This window comes from Talpa europaea (assembly GCF_964194135.1).
Source record: "Talpa europaea genome assembly, chromosome: 10".
NCBI classification, from domain to species: Eukaryota; Metazoa; Chordata; class Mammalia; order Eulipotyphla; family Talpidae; genus Talpa; species Talpa europaea.
The window spans coordinates 71,622,856-71,642,325 of NC_140077.1; the positions used below are offsets into that span (position 1 = coordinate 71,622,856).

The 19,470-nt window shown below is 39.5% G+C and overlaps 1 protein-coding gene across 1 annotated transcript; it reads right to left on the reverse strand.

Moving 5' to 3' along the window:
* Positions 1-15,718: 15,718 nt before the first annotated feature.
* IL20 (interleukin 20) lies at positions 15,719-19,262 on the reverse strand (the record flags this gene model as incomplete). Its single annotated transcript, XM_084245520.1, has 5 exons — positions 15,719-15,796; positions 17,038-17,112; positions 18,160-18,312; positions 18,424-18,489; positions 19,104-19,262. 5 exons carry the CDS (start codon positions 19,260-19,262, stop codon positions 15,719-15,721), a joined length of 531 nt encoding a protein of 176 aa, XP_084101646.1.
* Between the last annotated feature and the right edge of the window lie 208 nt (positions 19,263-19,470).

Consider the following 19,470-nt stretch of genomic DNA (forward strand, 5'->3'; position numbering starts at 1 on the left):
GTGTGTATCTTTATAAGCCAATCTAAATAATTTTGATTGGAGATGGGACATAAGCAAATAAATGAAGTTAAGTAAAGGCATTTTGAACTACTACATGCTATGCATGTGATGGAGAATATTGATATTAGCACACAATTGAACATTTCCCTGGAGTAGCAAGATTTTAAGGTCCTTTGTCTTCTGATGTCACTTGCTGCCATTCTTGTTCATCCTTCAAAGTTTAATCCAAGGACGTCTTCCTCACAAAGACTTCCCTGTTCTCCCCATATAGATTTCTTTCCTTAATCACATTGAGTCTTATTTTTTGGACAGTGATTTTGTGTCCCGACCCGCAGGATTCGTAGGCACGAAAAGAGAAGGGCTGAGGATTGAAATGAGGGGCTTGAGACAACTTGCCGCTAGCAGTTGCTTCTTTATTTTTCCTTTACCTTTCTTTTCCATGTCTTTCTTTTCCCTGTCTTTCTTACTTCCCTGGCCTTCTCTCTGCTCCTCTCGCAGCACTCTCCTCTCTCGTGGTTCTCCTCTTAAATCTCCTTTCTTCTCTCCCTCTCTCCCAAGTTCTCCTCTTATATCCTGGTAGCTCCTCCCCCAGTACCTCCCAGTCTCATGTGATTTACAGGAAAAACCTGTGGTTCTCCGAAGGCGAAACGGTAAAGCGAAACTTAACTCATGGCACACATACGCAACACGGGACATGCTCTGGACGGCTCCGGACATCTCCCCATTTTTTCTTTTAAATGAGACACCAGTCCTGTCTTAGGTTGGCACATTCCGTGACCAGTCTTACCCGTCATTGCTAGTCCGGTGCACTTGGTCCGGACCGCTGTCTTAGGTTGGTCTGGACTGGCTACGCTCTTACCCATCTTTGGCTCACAGGTTCTCTAGGATTAAGTTAACCCATCCACTGGGGAGTCCTGGTCAAGTACCATGGTGCCAAGTGCTTGCCTGACCGCAATAGCACGTTCTTTGTTTCTCCGACAGAGAAACCATATGCTGAATACACAAACAGCAAAAAACCAAGAGCTAAGGCTACCACCTTGCCCTAAGCTTGCAACTCTGGGAGGAGTCCTCTAAACCAGGCAATGAGACCCTCACCCATAACAGGGGTAACACAAATAAAACGGTACCAAGGGTTACAAGGTATGTGAGCAGTTAACAAAAGTGTGTCTATCCCTTTTTACATTAGAGCTATCTGCTGACCAAGCACAAAAAGTCCATTCCGCAAATGTCCCTTCATATCTTACTGTGTTGACAACGCAGAAGCAACACCGGCAGCTAAATTGTCCATAGTGTCCGTATTTGCAGCAGCTTGAGTGACAGCAACGGCGGCAGCAACCGCAGCCGCGGCCACCGCTATTGAAACGGCGACAATAGCTGCAGTGATGCTAAAATCACGTCTCCTCCTAGGTAGAACAGGGGAAAGGTGTGCAGAAACATCCACAGGCATGACCAAAATAGATGGTAGATGAACGATCACCACCTTCTCTGCACTCCGGGCCCAGCAGGCAGAGAGGGGCAGGTCTCCGCTGAACAGTTCAACACAGTGGCATTTCCTGCATTATTGGAGAGGACAAGAAAGAAGGGAGGGGACAAACAGACAGCAACAGACAAACTCTTCGACCCATTATTCTGGACACTAATGGATTGTTCAAAGGTACGGTTTGCAGAGTAAGTGCCATTATATAATTTCACCTCACCCTGGCCCACCAGGGCAAAAGGGCACTAGTCCAGATATGAACGATTATTACATACACAAATATCCTAACAAAGTCTCACATAATCATACAAACTAGCCCGAGCTTTCCAGGGTCTGATAGCTTCCTAACACCAATTATTAGCATTTTCAAAATGCAAGCTGTTTAACTATCGGTAGGGAGGCATCAGTGTTCCCTAGAATTCGGCCAGCTGCAGTCATCAGTTTTGCTAGGAACTCCGCATATGGTTCTGTCGACCCTTGAATGACCTTTGTTAATTGAATGTCGGCTCCTTCTCTATCTCCTATTGCCTTATTCCAATTGGCACTGTCGACCTGATCCTGCTCCAGAAACCACTTACTAGTGATACTAAGGGTCTCTACAAATCTTTTAAGAATTTTTCTTACTAAGAGGAACCCCAAACTATTTTAGGAGAGCTTCCAGGGAAATAACTAACCGCCCCTTGGACATTGAATTGCCCATGATTCCCAGCTACCTACCCTTACTTGCCAGCTCACCATAGCTGGTCCTTCAGAGGTTCCTTCGTTCTTTTTCGTGCCCCACGCTGGGCGCCACCTGTCCCGACCCGCGGGATTCGTAGGCACAAAAAGAGAAGGGCTGAGGATGAAATGAGGGGCTTGAGACAACTTGACGCTAGCACATGCTTCTTTATTTTTCCCTTTCCTTCTCTTACTTTTCCATGTGTTTTCTTTTCCCTGTCTTTCTTACTTCCCTGGCCTTCTCTCTGCTCCTCTCGCAGCACTCTCCTCTCTCGTGGGTCTCCTCTTAAATCTCTCTTCTCTCTCTCTCTCTCCCGCGTTCTCCTCTTATATCCTGGTAGCTCCTCCCCCCGTACCTCCCAGTCTCATGTGATTTACAGGAAAAACCTGTGGTTCTCTGAAGGCGAAATGGTAAAGCGAAACTTAACTCATGGCACACATACACAACACGGGACATGCTCCGGACGGCTCCGGACAATTTTGTTCTACCAATCTCTCATATATGCCTGTAACCTCTATAATGTTTACAAAGAGAAATTACCTTTAATTGAATTATTTCAACAACTTCACTGAGGTATAATTGACATGCAAAATAAGCTGCACATTTTTAAATATACAATTTGATATCTTTTGGCATATGTATATACTTGTAATAACTGTACCACCATCAAGGTAAATATATTAATATATATTATATAAAATATATTAATATATTATCCTATGTATTTATCCTATATAAATATAAATATATTATCCTATAGCTTGTTTGACCATTCATCTGTTGGTAGACATTTAGGTTATTTCAAACTTGAGGCTATTAAAAATGAAGTTGCCATGAGCATTCATATACAAGTCTTTGTATGGAAATATGCTTCCTTTAACCTGTGGATAAATACGCAAGAGTGGAATGACTGGGTCAGATGGCTTGACCTTTTAAGAAACTGTCGATTTGTTTTTTAAAGCGGTTGCATCATTTTGCATTACTAACAATATTTTGACAGTTTCATTTCCTCCACACCCTCCCCAACACCTGGTACAATCAATCCTTTTAATTTTATCCATTCTAATATATGTGACGTGGAACTTCATTGTGGTTTTTGCATTTACCTGATGACAAATTATGTCTAGCCTCTTTCCATGTAATTTTTTTACTATCTATTTAACTTTTTGGCGTCTGTTCAAATATTTTTCCCATTTTAAATATGTGTTGTTGGGCCTCCCTGGTGGTGCAAGGGGTTGAGGCACAGCCTGTGGAGCTGTTCTCAGCCACTGTAGCACTAGTTTGATCCCTGGCCATTGGGGAGCTGCCCACATGGTGCAGCAGACCTCTCCTGCTTGCCCGCTGCTCCTCTCAGCAGTGTATTTCGGTGGATCTGCTCCCCACTCTGTCTCTGGTGAATCCCTTCACCCCCAGCACCTCTGGCCTGTGCCCCAGTTTTTGTGTGCATAAATAAATAAATAAATCTTTGAAAAATGTGTTGTTTTCTTATAATTAAGTTTTTAATATTTTTTTATGTTTTCTAATACAAGTTTCTTGTCATATATAGGATTTTCAAATATTTCCTCAAAGATATAGTTTGTCTTCTCATTTCTTTAAATGTCTTTTGAGGATCAGTTTTTAATTGTAATGAGGTCAAATTTATCATTTTTTATGGATTCTGTTTTTGATGTCATATCTAAGAAATCTTTGGCTAACTCAGCCACAAAGAAGGCTGTCTCTCAGATTCTCTTTGAGAAATTTTGTAGTTGTAGATTTTACATTTAGATCGTGGTCCCTTTGGAGTAAGACATGTATCCAAGTTCACTTTTTCCTATATAGTATTTAATCATTTTAGCACAATATCTTGAAAAGACTATTCTAGCTTCACTAAATTAACATCACACCTTTGTCAAAAATCAATTGGCTGTATGTGTGTCAGTATTCGCCTAATTTTTTTCTTCTGTTCCATTGATCAATTTGTCTATCTTTTTTTTAATTTAAATTTTATTTTTATATTCCCCATACAATTACAACCCCCTTATTTTGACCCCAATCCCTCCTTTCCCCACCCCCCACCTCCCATAGAGTGTCTCTGGCTCATAGTTGTTTGTTGATTTTGATATTTTCTTTCTTATAAAGTTATTCTTTTTCCTGGTCTCTTATTTAAGTTTTCTAGATTCCTGCTATGAGTGAGACCATCCGGTATTTTTCTTTTTCTTTCTGGCTTATTTCACTGAGCATGATCCCTTCCAGCGCCATCCATGTTGCTGCAAATTGCATGTGTTTATCTTTTTTGAATGCTGAGTAATACTCCATGGTGTATATGTACCACATCTTCTTGATCCATTCATCTCTTTTTGGGCATTTGGGTTGTTTCCAAAGCCTAGCAATTGTAAATAGTGCTGCTATAAACATAGGGGTGCAGGTGCTCTTTGGAATTGATGTTTCTGTGTCCTTTGGGTAAATACCTAGGAGTGGAATTGCTGAATCATATGAAAGCTCTATGTTTAGTAGGTCAAGAAATCTCCACACAGCTTTCCATAGTGGTTGGACCAGTCTGCACTCCCACCAGCAGTGCAGGAGAGTTCCTTTTTCTCCACAACCTCGCCAACATTTGTTGTTGCTAGTTTTTTTAATATGTGCCATTCTCACTGGTGTCAGATGGTATCTCATGGTAATTTTGATTTGCATTTCCCTGATTACAAGTGTCTTGATGGCTGTAGTTTTCTATGAGCTTTGAAATAAGAAATAATAATAATCCAATTTTCTTCTTTTTCAGTTATTTTAAGATTGTTGCATTTGAATATGAATTATAAAGTGAATTTGTCAACATCTACCTTAAAAACTGCTGAGTATTTTATTGTGATGGAATTGAATTTATAGACCAATTTAGAGATAACTGACATCTTAATAATATTCAGACTTCCAACCAATGAGTTTGGCATATGTCTTTGTTACTTAAATCATCTTTCAGTGTGTCTGCAATGGCTTGCAGTTTTCAATGTAATGATTTTTTATATCTCTCCCTAATTTATCCCCAAGTATTTCAAATTTTGATGCTATAATAAAGTATTTTTTATTTCAAGTTCCAATTGTGTATTGTTGGTATATTGAAATACAATTGATCTTTGTCTATTGACAAATAGGCAAAGATTTTTGTCTATTTATATTTTACTATCTAGTGAAACATTATTATCAGTTCTAGTTGCTTTTTTTATAGATTCCATTAGATACTTCTACCTAGACAGAGCATGTCATCTATAATTAAAGATGGTCTTTCTTCTTCATTTCCAATACATATGACTTTTATTCTTTCTTCAATTGAGGTTTAGTGCTACTGCAATTACTGTGACCTGAGTTTTAATGCCAACTATGCTTTAATTTACTGTGTAAACTTTTGGCAAGTCACTTCTCTCTGAATGCAAGTTACTCTATAAAATTACCTGTATGTTCTCTCCCACTTCTAACATTCAATAAGACAATGCACTCTTAAATAACTTAACATTCTAACTTTAATCCACAGCTTCCTGCCTCCAGGCTTCTGAGTCCTACCCTTTTCTCATTAAGTGTTTGACTCATTGTACTCATGAAATTGGTTTGAATCTGAGAATGTCAACTTTTCTCCTCCCAACTTCCCAGTGAAATAGGGGAGTGGCTGTATTCAGTCGTTCTGTCAGTGTTTGTTCTGCTGCCTCCTGTTGACAAGGCCCACTCTGCAGAGTAGGTTATCTGTTTTCTAGCAAAGGGCCATATGCAAATTTAGAAAGTAATTTAAGTTTTTAAAAATGTTTCCTTTTAGACATTCCATTTTCTTGCTTTTGAATTCAATCCTTACCAACAATGTAGTATTATACTGTGCTGAGATGAGATAGGCTAAAACACTGAAAAGATCTCATCTTGTCTTCCAAGAACTTAGAAGTTCCCTCTCAATCAGTAAGGAAAGTTACACTGAACTATGTTGGAAATAGAGAATTTGGGCCACTCCAAGTCTTGGTGTAAATGAGCGATAGAGCAGGCATTTAAAAAATTTTTCTTCAGTCATTCCAACAACTTAGTTTGGAGAAATGTCATTCCTTCTGGGAAAAAAAAAAAAAAAACCTACCTCCCATCAAAGAGAAGTCTTGTCTGGCCTCCCTGGCATCCAAAGCATCATCTAGATACCCTATCAAATGTGTTCATCTCAAACTCTATGTAACCCCTCCCCTTCAGCCATGGAAGGCAGTCGCTGTTAAATCTGATCTCTTGAGGTAGTGGTTGTACATTCAGCTTCTAGAACCCAGAATTATCTGTTCTAATTCTTTTATCATGAAAATACATTGTAGAAATAAATGGTGGCCAAGCAAATGGGAACAAACAATGACTTTATTCAGAGCTTGCTACTGTAAGGGAGTGAACTACCATCATTGTGCTTTGGCAGAGACTTAAAGGTCTGACAATGGGGTCTCATTACAATGCTTGGCACAGAAAGAAAAACTATAAGTGAGCTGGAACAATGAGATGTCTAGAAGGGCTATACCAAGAAAACTACCTTAAGGAGGATGAATCAAGACACAGCGCTGTTACAAAGACAGTCTCTTATTTATTTGGAGTTGAGCAGAAGATAAGAAATCAAAGAAGCAAGAAGACTGTAACCATCTATGACTGGGAGATCTGGGAGAGAGTCAAGGGAGGCCTCAGGGTTTCTGCTAATCTACACCTATTATCTATTGCTGTCTTCAGCACATGCTGTTTTCAGCATGTATAGATCTTCATTCCAGGACTTTTGCACTAAGAGGTTCTTTATCTTAAATTTTTCCTGTTCAAACTCTGGGTGAGGGGCATACAAAGGTTAAGACAAAGACACAGAATAATCCAAGCTCCGATAAGTGGGAAAATTTTAAAGGAGAAAAAAGGAAGTATTCAAGTATGTCTTTTTTGGAAACTGTTGGCATGGGGAAGCTGTAGGTTGGCTATCTAGAAGCAGAATAGCCTATGTGACTAGTAAAGACTGCCTTTTTTTTCTGGTTCCTGCTAATTTGAAAGTAGGGATAAAACTTGGGAAGCTATCAATTAATCAAATCCTGGCCATTTGAAGTCAACTGCTGCAGGAGGTAGCAATGATTTGGCTTCCTACACTGGTTACTAGAAGTACAGTTCTAGCTTCATATATGATTATAGATAATGGGTTGGCTTCCTGTGATGGTTCCTGCAGATTGTGGATCAGAGTTCTATTTTATAAACAATTCAGCACTTGTCCATTTGTATATCCAATCTCTCAGTAGATATTGAAGCCCAGAAATGGACAGTAGCTTATCCAAGTCTAACAACCAAAGCAAGCAGAGCTGAGATGTCAACCTGGGGCTTAGTGTATTTATCTCATCATCTCCAAACTTACATTCTGCTTATTGAAGGGATAAGGTTTAGAATCATGGAAAATTAACTTTGACACAGATATTATAGCGATAAGTTGCACCAAGAAATTAATAGTGCTATAGTTTAAGAGAAAAACTCATCAATTTCCTTTCTAGGTAGAACCACTGCCCGAACATCTATTGATTAAGTGCTTTCTAGGCATTCCATACAATCAGCAAAATGAAGTTGTAAAATACATGGTTCTCCAACCTACCTATTGTATTCCTATTTTATCTCTAGTATTGTTAGCTTCATAAACTTGAAGATACTCTATATTTCTGATCTTCAGTTCCCTCATCTGGGAATAACAATGGCACAGCTGTCATCATCTTCTACAGATTAAATAAGAACACATTCAAAACATACTTAGGGGGCCTCCTTGGTGCCCTAGGGGTTAAGTCTCAATGCTATCAAGGTATTGCCAGGCACTGTGCATGAGTTCAATCCCCAGCCAGGCTGCTGACCCCCATGGCACAGCAGACCTCTCCTGTTTTTCCCACTGCTCCCCTCAGCAGTGTATTTCAGTCCATCCACCTGTTCTTTGCCCCTCTCTATCTCTGGTGAATCCTCTCATCACTACCCCCCCACCCCCGCACTTCTGGCCTACACTCCAGTTCTTGTATTCATAAATAAATAAAATAAATCTTAAAAAAAACACACACTTAGTGCTTAGTACATAATAAACGCTTGTGCAAGCTACCTACTGCTCTATAAATGCTGTGGTAATTAGTGTGGTAGGCAGTATGAGCCTCACTTTGCACATAAAGAAACTAAGCATGGTTATGTCACTTGTCCAAAGTAGTCATTATCGGAGTCAGGATTTTTATTCATATCTCCATGAAACAAAAACCATTTTCCTTCCTACTGTGATTTTAAACACAATATGGCATTTGGAAAAGAGAGCAATAGAGTGCAAAAGCATATAGGGCTGTGGTACAGAATGCTGCCTTTGACACTTGATTCTGCCTTTGCACAAATTTCTTACCAGCTCTATGTAAATAAACTGGCTGTAATGTTACACACTTCACAGGGATGTTTTAAGGGTTAAATAATATAGAATATGTGAAGTTCCAAGTATAGTGCCTAGCATATCAGTGCTTAATAAATGAAAGTAATCATTGTAATTATTGCAATTGAAAATGAAAATTGTAAATCATTCTCTAGAGTCTACCCCTTCATGATCCCACCTTTATGAAATGATGTTTTCCCTTAACTTCCAACCTGGCTTGACCTCTCCTCTGCTGCATTCCCTATTACTGGTAGAAGAAAAGAAGAGACAAATGATTTGGAAGAGGCAATGGATCATGCAGGAGAGGAATACACAAATAAAGAGATAACAAATCAATGTCAGCATGGTTATATGGAATCCCAAAAGACCAAAGATTCAAATGACTCAGACTTTCAGAAGAGTTAAATACTTCCCAGGAAACAAATGGAGGCACTTCATCCTCAGTTCTTTGGGTCACCTTCAGACATGCCCATCTAGAAGATGCATGTTCTTGGTAGGTAAAACTAGCCTTTACATTGCCATCTAATGTCTCTTGGTGGTGGTAAATGGAATAAGCTCTCCAAACAAATGACATAAAATGGCTAAATGGATTTTTTTTTAGAAAAAAAGATGCAACCATATGCTGCCTACAAGAGACTTACTGCAAGAATAAGGACACATACAGACTAAAAGTGAATTGATGGAGAGAAAAAAATGCTCCATGCAAATGGAGGTGAAATAAAGCTTATACTCATATCACACAAAATAGACTTTAAAACAAAGACTGTAATAAAAATAGAGATGGACATTGTAAAATGATAAGAGCAATCCATGAAGAAGATATCATAATCCTCAACATATATGCATTCAACATACAAGCACCAAAATATATAAAACAACTATTAGTTGATCTAAAGGGAGAAACTGACAGCATCACAATAATAGGGGACATCAGCATCCCACCTACATCAACAGACAGATGTCCCAGACAAAATAAATAAGGAAACATTGGTTTTAAATGATACTATAAATCATATGGATATAACAGATATGTATAGTATATTCCATCCAAAAGAAGCAGAACATACATTCCCATCAAGTGCACATGCAACAGTCTCAAAGATAGATCACATGTTTAGAAACAAATCTCAATAAACTTAAGAAGAATCAAATCACACCAAGACTCTTCTGATCAACTACAAGAATTAAAATGGAAAGACCATAAATGTGTGGCTATTAAACAACATGTTACTGAACAACTTTTGAATCATTGAAGAAAGCAAATGAGAAGTCAAAATATGTGGAGATGAATGAGAATGAAAACACCACATACCAGGATCTTTGAGATGCAACAAAAGCTGTACTAAAAGGGATGTTTAGGGGCCTCCCTGGTGGCACAAGTGGTTAAGCACTGTGCTATGAAGCAATCTGCAGCCTCTGCAGCACAAGTTCAATCCCCTGCCAGTCAGGGAGCAACCCACATGGTAAGGCAGACCCCTCCTGTCTCGCCCGCTGCTCCCCTCAGCAGTGTATTTCAGTCAGTCTGCCTGTTCTGTTCCCCACTCTGTCTCTGGTGAATACTCTCACCCCCTGCATCTCTGGCCTATACCACAGCTCTCGTATGCATAAATAAATAAAAAAATAAATAAATCTTAAATAAACAAATAAAAGGGATGTTTATAGAAAAAAAAGACTCATCTCAAGAATCAAGAAAAATCTCAAATAAACAATCTAACCTAAAGGAACTAGGAAAAGAACAAATGAAGTCCAAATTTAGTAGACTGAAGTAAATAATAATCATCAGAGCAGAAACAAAATAGAAAACCAAAAAAATCCAAAGATCAATGAAGTGAAAAATTGTTTATTTGAAAAAATGAATAATCATTGGCCAGACTCATTAAGAAGAAAAGAGGAATGTTGAAAGAAAATGATCATGAGAGACTACTGTGAACATGTAAATGCTAACAAATTGCCAACCTAAAGGAAATGGATGAAGTCCTTGAATCATACTCATCATAACTTCCCAAGACTGAATCATGAAGAAAAAAAATCTGAACAGACCTATCAAAGAAATTTAAATAGTAATCAAATATCTCCCTCAAAGCAAAGTACAGGTTCAGATGACTTCGATATTAAATTCGTCCAAACATTCAAAGAAAATCTAATGCCATCTTTCTCAAACTCTTCAAAAAATTCAAAGAGGAAAGAATTCTTCTTAATTCCTATTATGAGGCCAGTATAACATTGATAACAAAACCAGACAAAAACAGCACAAAAAAATAAAATTCCAAGTCAATTTCTCTGATGAACATAGATACAAAACCTTTAATAGAATATTAACAAACAAAATCCAACAATACATTAAGATCATATACCACAACATAATGAGAATTATTCTAGGAAAGCAAGCGCCATCCAATATATGCAAATCCATATATGTGATTAATCAAGTTAACAAAATTAAAGAAAAAGATAAAAATTAAAGATAAAGATAAAGATCATCTCAATAAATGCAGAAAAGACATTTGATAAAATTCAGCATCCATTTGTAAGAACAGTCAATAAAAAATGGGTATAGTAGGAACACATCTAAAAATAATAGAGGCTATATGTGACAAATCCATAGCCAATATCATATTCAATAGGGAAAAACTGAAGACTTTTTCTCTAAGATAAAGAATGAGAAAAGGACGCCCATTCTCACCACTATTATTTAACATAGTACTGAAAATTCTGGTCAAAGCAAATAGGCAAGAAAAAGAAATAAAAGCTGGGCCTGCCCGGTGGCGCAGCAGTTGAGCGCTGGGTTGTGAAGCTGCCCCCAGCCTCTGCTGCACCGGTTTGAGTCCTGACTGCCAGCAAGGGTCCCACATGGCACGCAGACCTCTCCTGCCGGGACTGCTGCTCACCTCAGCGGTGTATTTCTTTGGTCCGCCTATTCTGTTCCCCGCTCTGGCTCTGGTGAATTCTCTCACCCTCCCACGCTTCTGATTGTACCCAGTGCTTGTATAAATAAATAAATAATAATAAAATCTTTAAAAAAAAAAGAAATAAAAGCTATCCAGATTGAAAAAGCAGGAGTAAAACTGTAATTATCTGAAGATGACATATTATATGTAGAAAACCCTAAAGGTCACAACCAAAAAAAAAAAAAAAAAAAAACCTGTTGAAAATAATAAATGAATACAGTAAAGTTGCTGGCTACAAAGTCAATATACAAAAATATGTGATGTTTCTATATACAAACAATGAACTAACAGAAAGAGAATTAATGAAAACAATACCATGTATGATTGCAACTAAAAGATTAATATACGTAGGAATAAATTTGACAAAAGAAATGAAAAACCTTTACACTGAAAATTAAAAAATTCTTAGAATTAGAAGAAGTTGAAGAAGACACAAAGCAAGGGAAAGACATTTTGTGCTCATGGACTGGAAAAATCAATATTGCCAAAATGGCCATTTTACCTAAAGTATTATACAGATTTACTATAATCCCTACTAAGATGTCAATGGTATTCTTCACAGATATAGAACAAAAAGTCCTAAAAATTATATGGAACCACAAATAGCAAAACCAATCCTGAGAAAAAAGAACAAAAATGATGTATCATGTTCCCTTGCTTCAAAATATACTACAAAGTCACAGTAATCAAAGCAGGATGGCATTGGAATAAAAACAGGTACACACATCAATGATCAAGAATCATGAATCCAGAAATAAAACCACGCATATATGGACAACTAATTTATGACAAAGGAGCCAATAGCACACAATGTAGCAAGGAACATCTCTTCAATAACTGGTGCTGAGAAAACTGGACAGTCAGGTGCAAAAGAATGAAACTAGACCATTACCTTACACTACATACTAAAATAAACTCAAAATAGATTAGAGACTTTAATGAAAGACCTGAAACCATAAAACACTTAGAAGAAAAAAACAGGCAGCGAATCTAAATAGGGATTTCACCAAAGAATGTATACAGATGACCAGCTGACATGAAAAGAGTTTCTGTATCACTTATCATTAGGGAAATACCATCAAAATCACATTGAAATGTTACCTCACACCATGAGAAAGGATATTAAAACTCAAGAAGTCATAAATTTTAGTGAGGACATGGAGAAAAGGAATCTTCATGCACTTTTTTGTTTTTTTTTTAAGATATATTTTTTAATATTTATTTATTTATTTTGTAGAAGAACTGAGGTGTAGCCCAGAGGTGCAGGGAGTGAGAGGATTCTCCAGAGACAGAGTGGGAGCAGAACAGGCAGATCTACTAAATACACTGCTGAGGAGAGCAGCGGGTGAGACAGGAGAGGTCTGCTGCACTATGTATGAGTCAGCTCCCTGGCCAGGGATTGAACTTAGGCACAGGCTGTAGTGGTGATAGCACAGAAACTTAACTCCTAGGCCACCAGGGAGGCCCTTCATGCACTGTTTTGTGGGTGAACTGATACAGCAACTGTGGAAACTCTTCAAAAAATTAAAAATAGAACTATTGCATGATCAATAATTCTACTTTGGGGTATTTATCTGAAGAATATGAAAACACTAATTTGCAAAGTAATATGTACCCCATATTCATTGCAGAACTATTCACGATAGCCAAGATATGGCAACAACCCGAGCGCCTGACAATGGATGAATGGATAAAGAAATTGTGGTATGTACACATATGGAATATTATTCAGTCATTAACAAAATGAAATCTTGCCATTTGTGACGGCTTGGAGAGACCTTGAGGTGATTATTATGCTAAGTGAAATAAGTCAAAAGGAAAAGGACAAATACCATATGATTCCAGTCATCTGTGAAATATAAAGGGGGGAAAACAAATGAAAATCAAAACAAAAACAAACCTTTAAACTCTGACAATAGAATGGTGGTTACCAGAGAAAAAGGTGGGAAGGGAGTAGAGAGAGGGTGTCAGTTAGCTGGTAGTGGATAGTGACTGGGCATTTGGTGATGGCAGGTTATTTACAGTCACTGAGATGAGAACATGTGCTCCCGAAACCTATACAGTGTGATAAGTTGTTACTACCATAAACAGTAAGTGGGAGATGTCTTGTTTTTATTATTTTTTAAAGATTTATTTATTTATACAAGAACCGGGGTATAGGCCAGATGCGCAGGAGGGTGAGAGGATTCACCAAAGACAGAGTGGGGAGCGGAACAGGCAGACTGATGAAGTACACTGCTGAGGGGAGCAGCGGAAGAGACAGGAGAGGTCTGCCGCGCCACGTGCGACGCTTGCTGGCCAGCAGGGATCAAACTGGTGCTGCAGAGGCTGCGGACAGCTTCACAGCACGGTGCTAAACCCTAAACCACCTGCGCCACCAGGGGAGGCCCTGTCTTGTTTTTAAAGGAACATAAAAGACCCTCTCTTCCATCATCCTGAAGGAAGACATTATCACTATGTTTTTCAGAAGGAGAAATTAAATTCAGAGAAGATTAAGTTTTGCATCCAAATCACTCAGGTAAATGAGAGTTGAGTTACAATTTGACCCTAAGAAAAAGGAACTGGAAAAAATACTCCTAAATATTTAAGAGTAGTTGTCTGTTGGAAGTAGCATTATGGCTGCTTCTAATTTTCTTCTTTATGTTTCTCTGTATATCCCAATTTTCTCTACTGGGCAGTTGTTACTTGTATAATGAGCAAAACAGTCAACAAAATTATTTAAGTTAATGAGAGCCCAGGATGAGGGCTGGAAGCAGAAACCAGAGGCAGTGAGAAGAGCTCTCTGTGGGAGTCAGGGCATCGGCACAACTTATCATCGACACAACTGACATTCCCAGCTTCAGACTGACGTCAATCTGACCATCCAAAACTGGGAAAACTTTATTTCTAAGCTGAGGTACGGTTGCTAGTGAGATGGGAAGGAAGGAGGCAGGCAGCCCAGGTCAGAATTGTGGCCGCTGATAGCCTAGGGAAGTTCAGTTTAAAGGGCCTTGAAAGGGAGCACTGATGTGATAGTTGGTCACAAAGCCAAAGACAAAGACATCATCCAGAAATAAGCTAAACCTGGGGAGGCCAGAATTCAAGCTGGGGACAGAGAAGCCTCAAGAAAGGGTTTGTGTAGCTCCCTGGCCAAGGCTTTGCACCTACACTCTGCCCCTGCATGTTTTTAGCCCATTACTAGAGCCCATTGTAAAGTTGGTGTTGCCATCAAGACCCCTGATGCAAGAGTCTGAGAATCTGAAGCAAGAAAGAGAGCAGGGCTCAGAGAGGACAGTGCTCACAGCCAAGGAGGAGGAAGGAGGAAGGGCAAGGCTCCTCATGAAGTCACAGTCCCTTTATGTGGAGGACAGAGGTGTGGAATCAGATGGATATGTGCATGGAGTAGGAGACAGAGCTGGGAAGGCATTTAGCAGGAGAGAGGCCAAGTTCCCACTGACATTTTTCTTCCCAAAAAAGCAAGAGGACTTTGGATGAGAGGAGATTCAAACTCATTCTCACCATTGTTTCTGATCCCAAAGCACCAGAAGTAGACATTGCACGTAAAAACCTTTATTTGTAGAAATACATGTTGGCTATATAGGAATCCATAGCTGGATAATATAGAAGTGTGGGGTTGGCAATTTAGGTGGGGCAGTCAGTATTGCAGACAAGTCTGTAATTTTACATTAGGACTTTCTTTCACAACCCATGTTTAGTAGCCATTGGTTCAGCTTTAAATATCTCAGAAAGCATTGGTAGTAAGTAAATATGTCCTTACTTTAATTAGAATGAATAACCCCAGCCATCCCCTTAGAATTCAGGAGGTTTGTTTACTGTTTGAAAATATATGACTAATTCTATTTAGGTTATAAATATAATCTGCAAAAAATTTTTTTAAAGTCAAGGACAAGAATGAATTAAGTTGAATAACAAAAATAAATAAATATATAAACTAATAAATATATTCAACAATAGAAAAGATATTCCTAGAATCTTACAAAAACCATGGCCTAGATTAAAAGCGAAGCACATAAAAACAATTACAATAAGGAAACAAGTAATAAATAAATAAATAAATAAATAAATAATGTACGTGGGGACTAGCACTAAATTTTGCAACAAAGAGATGATGACTTGTGGTCAAACTTCAGCAGGTATTTTGGAGACTGGGACTCTCGGTTAGGAAGAAATATGCTTGTTAGTATCATCCATTCTTCCTAGTCCATCTCCTCCATCCAGTTCAGAAGAATGTCCAGCTCTCCCAAGGCCTTCACCACTGCTGCATGAGGGTTAAGCTGAAAGACACACACCTATGTGGTTAGTATCAAAGACACAACATGTGCTCCAGTCCTATCCTCTCATAGGCTTTTCTTACCTGCAGAAAAGCATAATTTCTTGGGTAATAGATAATTATCATTAACATCAAATTACTAGTATTTTATAGTTCTATAGACCTTTTGCATGGCGCATATGCCCAGAGGACTGTACTCAGAACATTCTTTTCAAAATACAGAGTTTTACAGAAGTTGTGGAACCTCAAGATTTCCCAAGAGAAAAGAAAATCATTGAGACCATTACCTTGGTCTTCATGGGAATCTGTGGTGGGGAGGTGAAAGGGAAGCGAAAGGAATGTGGCATAATTGGGACTACAACACACGCCTCTTAACTCACAGAGATCAAAGTAATTAGACTGTTTAAAAGAAGTGTGTGTGTGTGTGTGTGTGTACGTAGGTAGGTAGGTGGGTAGGTAGGAGTCGCCTACTGTGCTTCCACTGAGTAAATATTTATTGGGCTAAGCATTCGGTTGACTATAGATTTAGAGATGAACGGGACAATCCCTACTCACAACTAATTCACAGACAAGTGAGGAACACAGGCAGAAGCAGGCAATTAAAATATAGTGTGGTTAATAGATGGTGAAGTCCCCACAGGACAGAAGGGGAGGCACCTAATCCTGACAAACAGCCAATACCTTCCTGGAGATGATGTCTAGGCTGAGTCTTAAAGGATGAATAGGAATTAGTCATTGAGGAGTAGACTCCGGGCCTCCCTGGCATCTGTACAAAGGCATTGAGATGAGAAGATAGCTTTGAAATTTGAGTGAATTTTTGAGGGCATGTGTAAGTGTTAAAGTGATGAAAAACTATTGTATTTTGTTTGTGTAGCTGGAGTGTGTCCATCTTGCTTACATGCCCACCCCAGCTCTGGTGTAACCCCTTCCCACAACCCCCTATAAAAGAGGAAATTGGATTCCTAGGTCCTATTCATAGCCTATCTTTGAGATTGTGTCTCTGGAGTGATAGGATAGAATTATTATGATCCCTGTTAGTTCTTAGAGCATCTTCCAGAGAGATCACCTTCTGCAGCCTAGATAGGTGTCTCCTGGGTTAAAGCAGAGGGATAGTCCCCATGATCTCAGAAAGCTGTTAACCTGGGGCTCCAGGATCTCTACCAGCATGAATATCCACACCACCCCCTATATTCTCAGTTCTAAAAACATCCATCCCAACCCAACCAAGTCCAAAATTGCTTATACCTCCTCGAAGTGACTCAGAATCTGGCTGTATTTCTTCATTGCTTCCTCGCTGCAGGGACATGTCCTGTGGGCATGCTGAAAAGAATGCCAAAGAATGATAGATTAGTCTTATTTACTGCCCTTGCTATTGACACAAAGTACATGGGAATTCTACTCTTTCACTCACATTCCTATAGATATTCCCATTCCTATAGAAAAGTCTTTCAGACCTGATCATTTGAAATAATTAAATAACCACCAGCTAAAAGAGGAAGCCATGTTGCTGCAAATTGCATGTGTTTATCTTTTTTGAATGGATGGCGCTGGAAGGGATCATGCTCAGCGAAATAAGCCAAAAAGAAAAAGAAAAATACCGGATGGTCTCACTCATAGCAGGAATCTAGAAAACTTAAATAAGGGACCAGGAAAATGAATAACTATAAGAAAGTGAAAATCAAAATCAACAAAAAACTATGAACCAGAGACACTTTTAGGGGGGCGGGGGCGGGAGGGGAGGGATTGGGGTCAGAATGGGGGGGCTGCAATTGTATGGGGAATATAACAATAAAATTTATTAAAAAAAAAATAGATGAAAAAAATAAATAAATAAAAGAGGAAGCCAGATTTTCAGGCTAAAATATGGAACCACAGATTCATTTTAGAGACAGGCAGGACCTAAGGAGTTTATGATCACTATGTCCATCTTGCCTGCACACCCACCTAGCTCTGGCCTGGCTCCTACCCAGTGACCTCCTTTGAAAAAGGAAATTGGATTCCTAGGTCCTAGTCATACCCTGTCTTTGAGATTGGGTCCAATGGCCTGCTGATTAGCTGCCTGAACACATCATGCACTAGTACACTACAAGAAATCTTACCTGCAGAAAAGCATAATTTCTTGGGTAATAGATAATTATCATTAACATCAAATTACCAGTATTTTATAGCTCTATAGACCTTTTGCATGGCACATATGTCCAAAAGCCAGTAAAACTGAGCTCTTACTACCGAGTCACATGGATCAACATGGATCATTAGAACTTTTGGACTCAGCATGTCTGTCCATTAAATGGGGTAAGAAAGAGCTCAGTTGCTAAGTCACTGAAGCTATGTGCTGAGATAGGTCCTATTACCTAAAATGCTTACACAGAGCCGGAGGTCCTTCTTGATGGTAAGAAAAGAGTTGGCAAGACCACTGATCTTCCGGAGGGTGTAGTGGTCAGGCGTCTGATAGTTTTTGAATATCCTCTCCAAGTAGAGTCTCAGTATGTGGCGGAGGAGGCAGCACTGATTGGCAGGCTACAAAAAAGTTGTATGTTGGTGGGGGAGGCTAATCAGGGACAAGACCCAGAGCAATGAGCTGTCCTCCCCTCACATTTCCTCCCACAACTATCTGGGCTAAGCACATACCTTTGCATCTCTCAAAGACTCAGTCTTCCTCAAGATTCTGGTATCTATGATTTCATCTTTAGCTTGCTAAAGAGAAAAAGTCAAGGCAAGTAAGGACAGGTCAGTGACTATTGCCAGGGTCCTAGACATCAAGACCTCTTATCCCCCCCTTGTAATGACTAGTGGGAATGTCCCTCTCAAAAACACTTTAGGGCCTCCCTGGTGGCGCAGCGGTTGAGCGCTGGGTTGCAAAGCTGCCCGCAGCCTCTGCGGCGCAGGTTCGATCCCTGGCTGCTCCCCGGCCACCAGAGGAGGGTCCCACATGGTGCGCAGACCTCTCCTGCCGCCCGCTGCTCCCCTCAGCAGTGTATTTCGGTCCTTCTGCCTGCTCTGCTCCCCACTCTGGCTCTGGTGAATTCTCTCACCCTCCCGCGCTTCTGACTGTACCCAGTGCATGTATAAACAAACAAACAAACAAACAAACAAATAAATAAATAAATAAACATGTCTCTATTAAAAAAAAAAAAACACTTTAAAGTCATGAACAACAGATATTTCTTTGGAATGCACCCTCCTGCTAGCGAGTCTGCAGGGTGCCTCTCTGGAGTCATACTATCCCATGGCTTTGGGATAAAGGAAGACCAGTAAAGAAGGTGAGAGGCAGTCATGAGGTAGGAGTTGGGGGCACCTTGCTCACATACCACACTGTCCCGAATCTCAGAAAATCCATTTCGCATTTCCTGAAGGTTTGTAGTGATGATACAGCTTCCCAAAGAGAAAGTCTTCAGCCCAGAAGAAGGTGTCCAGAAGTGATGAAACACAGCACAGAGAAGGCAAAGGGCAAGACCAGAACTTTTCATTTTGTGTCAGAATCTGGAGACCAAAGGAGCTAGGAATCCAAAGGAGAGAGCATGACTTACCGATTTGCCCATCCCATATCTTAAGAAGTCAATCCCGTCACCATATAAAACATAATAGCTTTATCTGACTTCACACTGTCTGGCCTTACTAGGAAAAGCTGCTGTGCCTCCTCAAAGAGAAGCCTTTGGATCTGTGTGTGAGTTAACA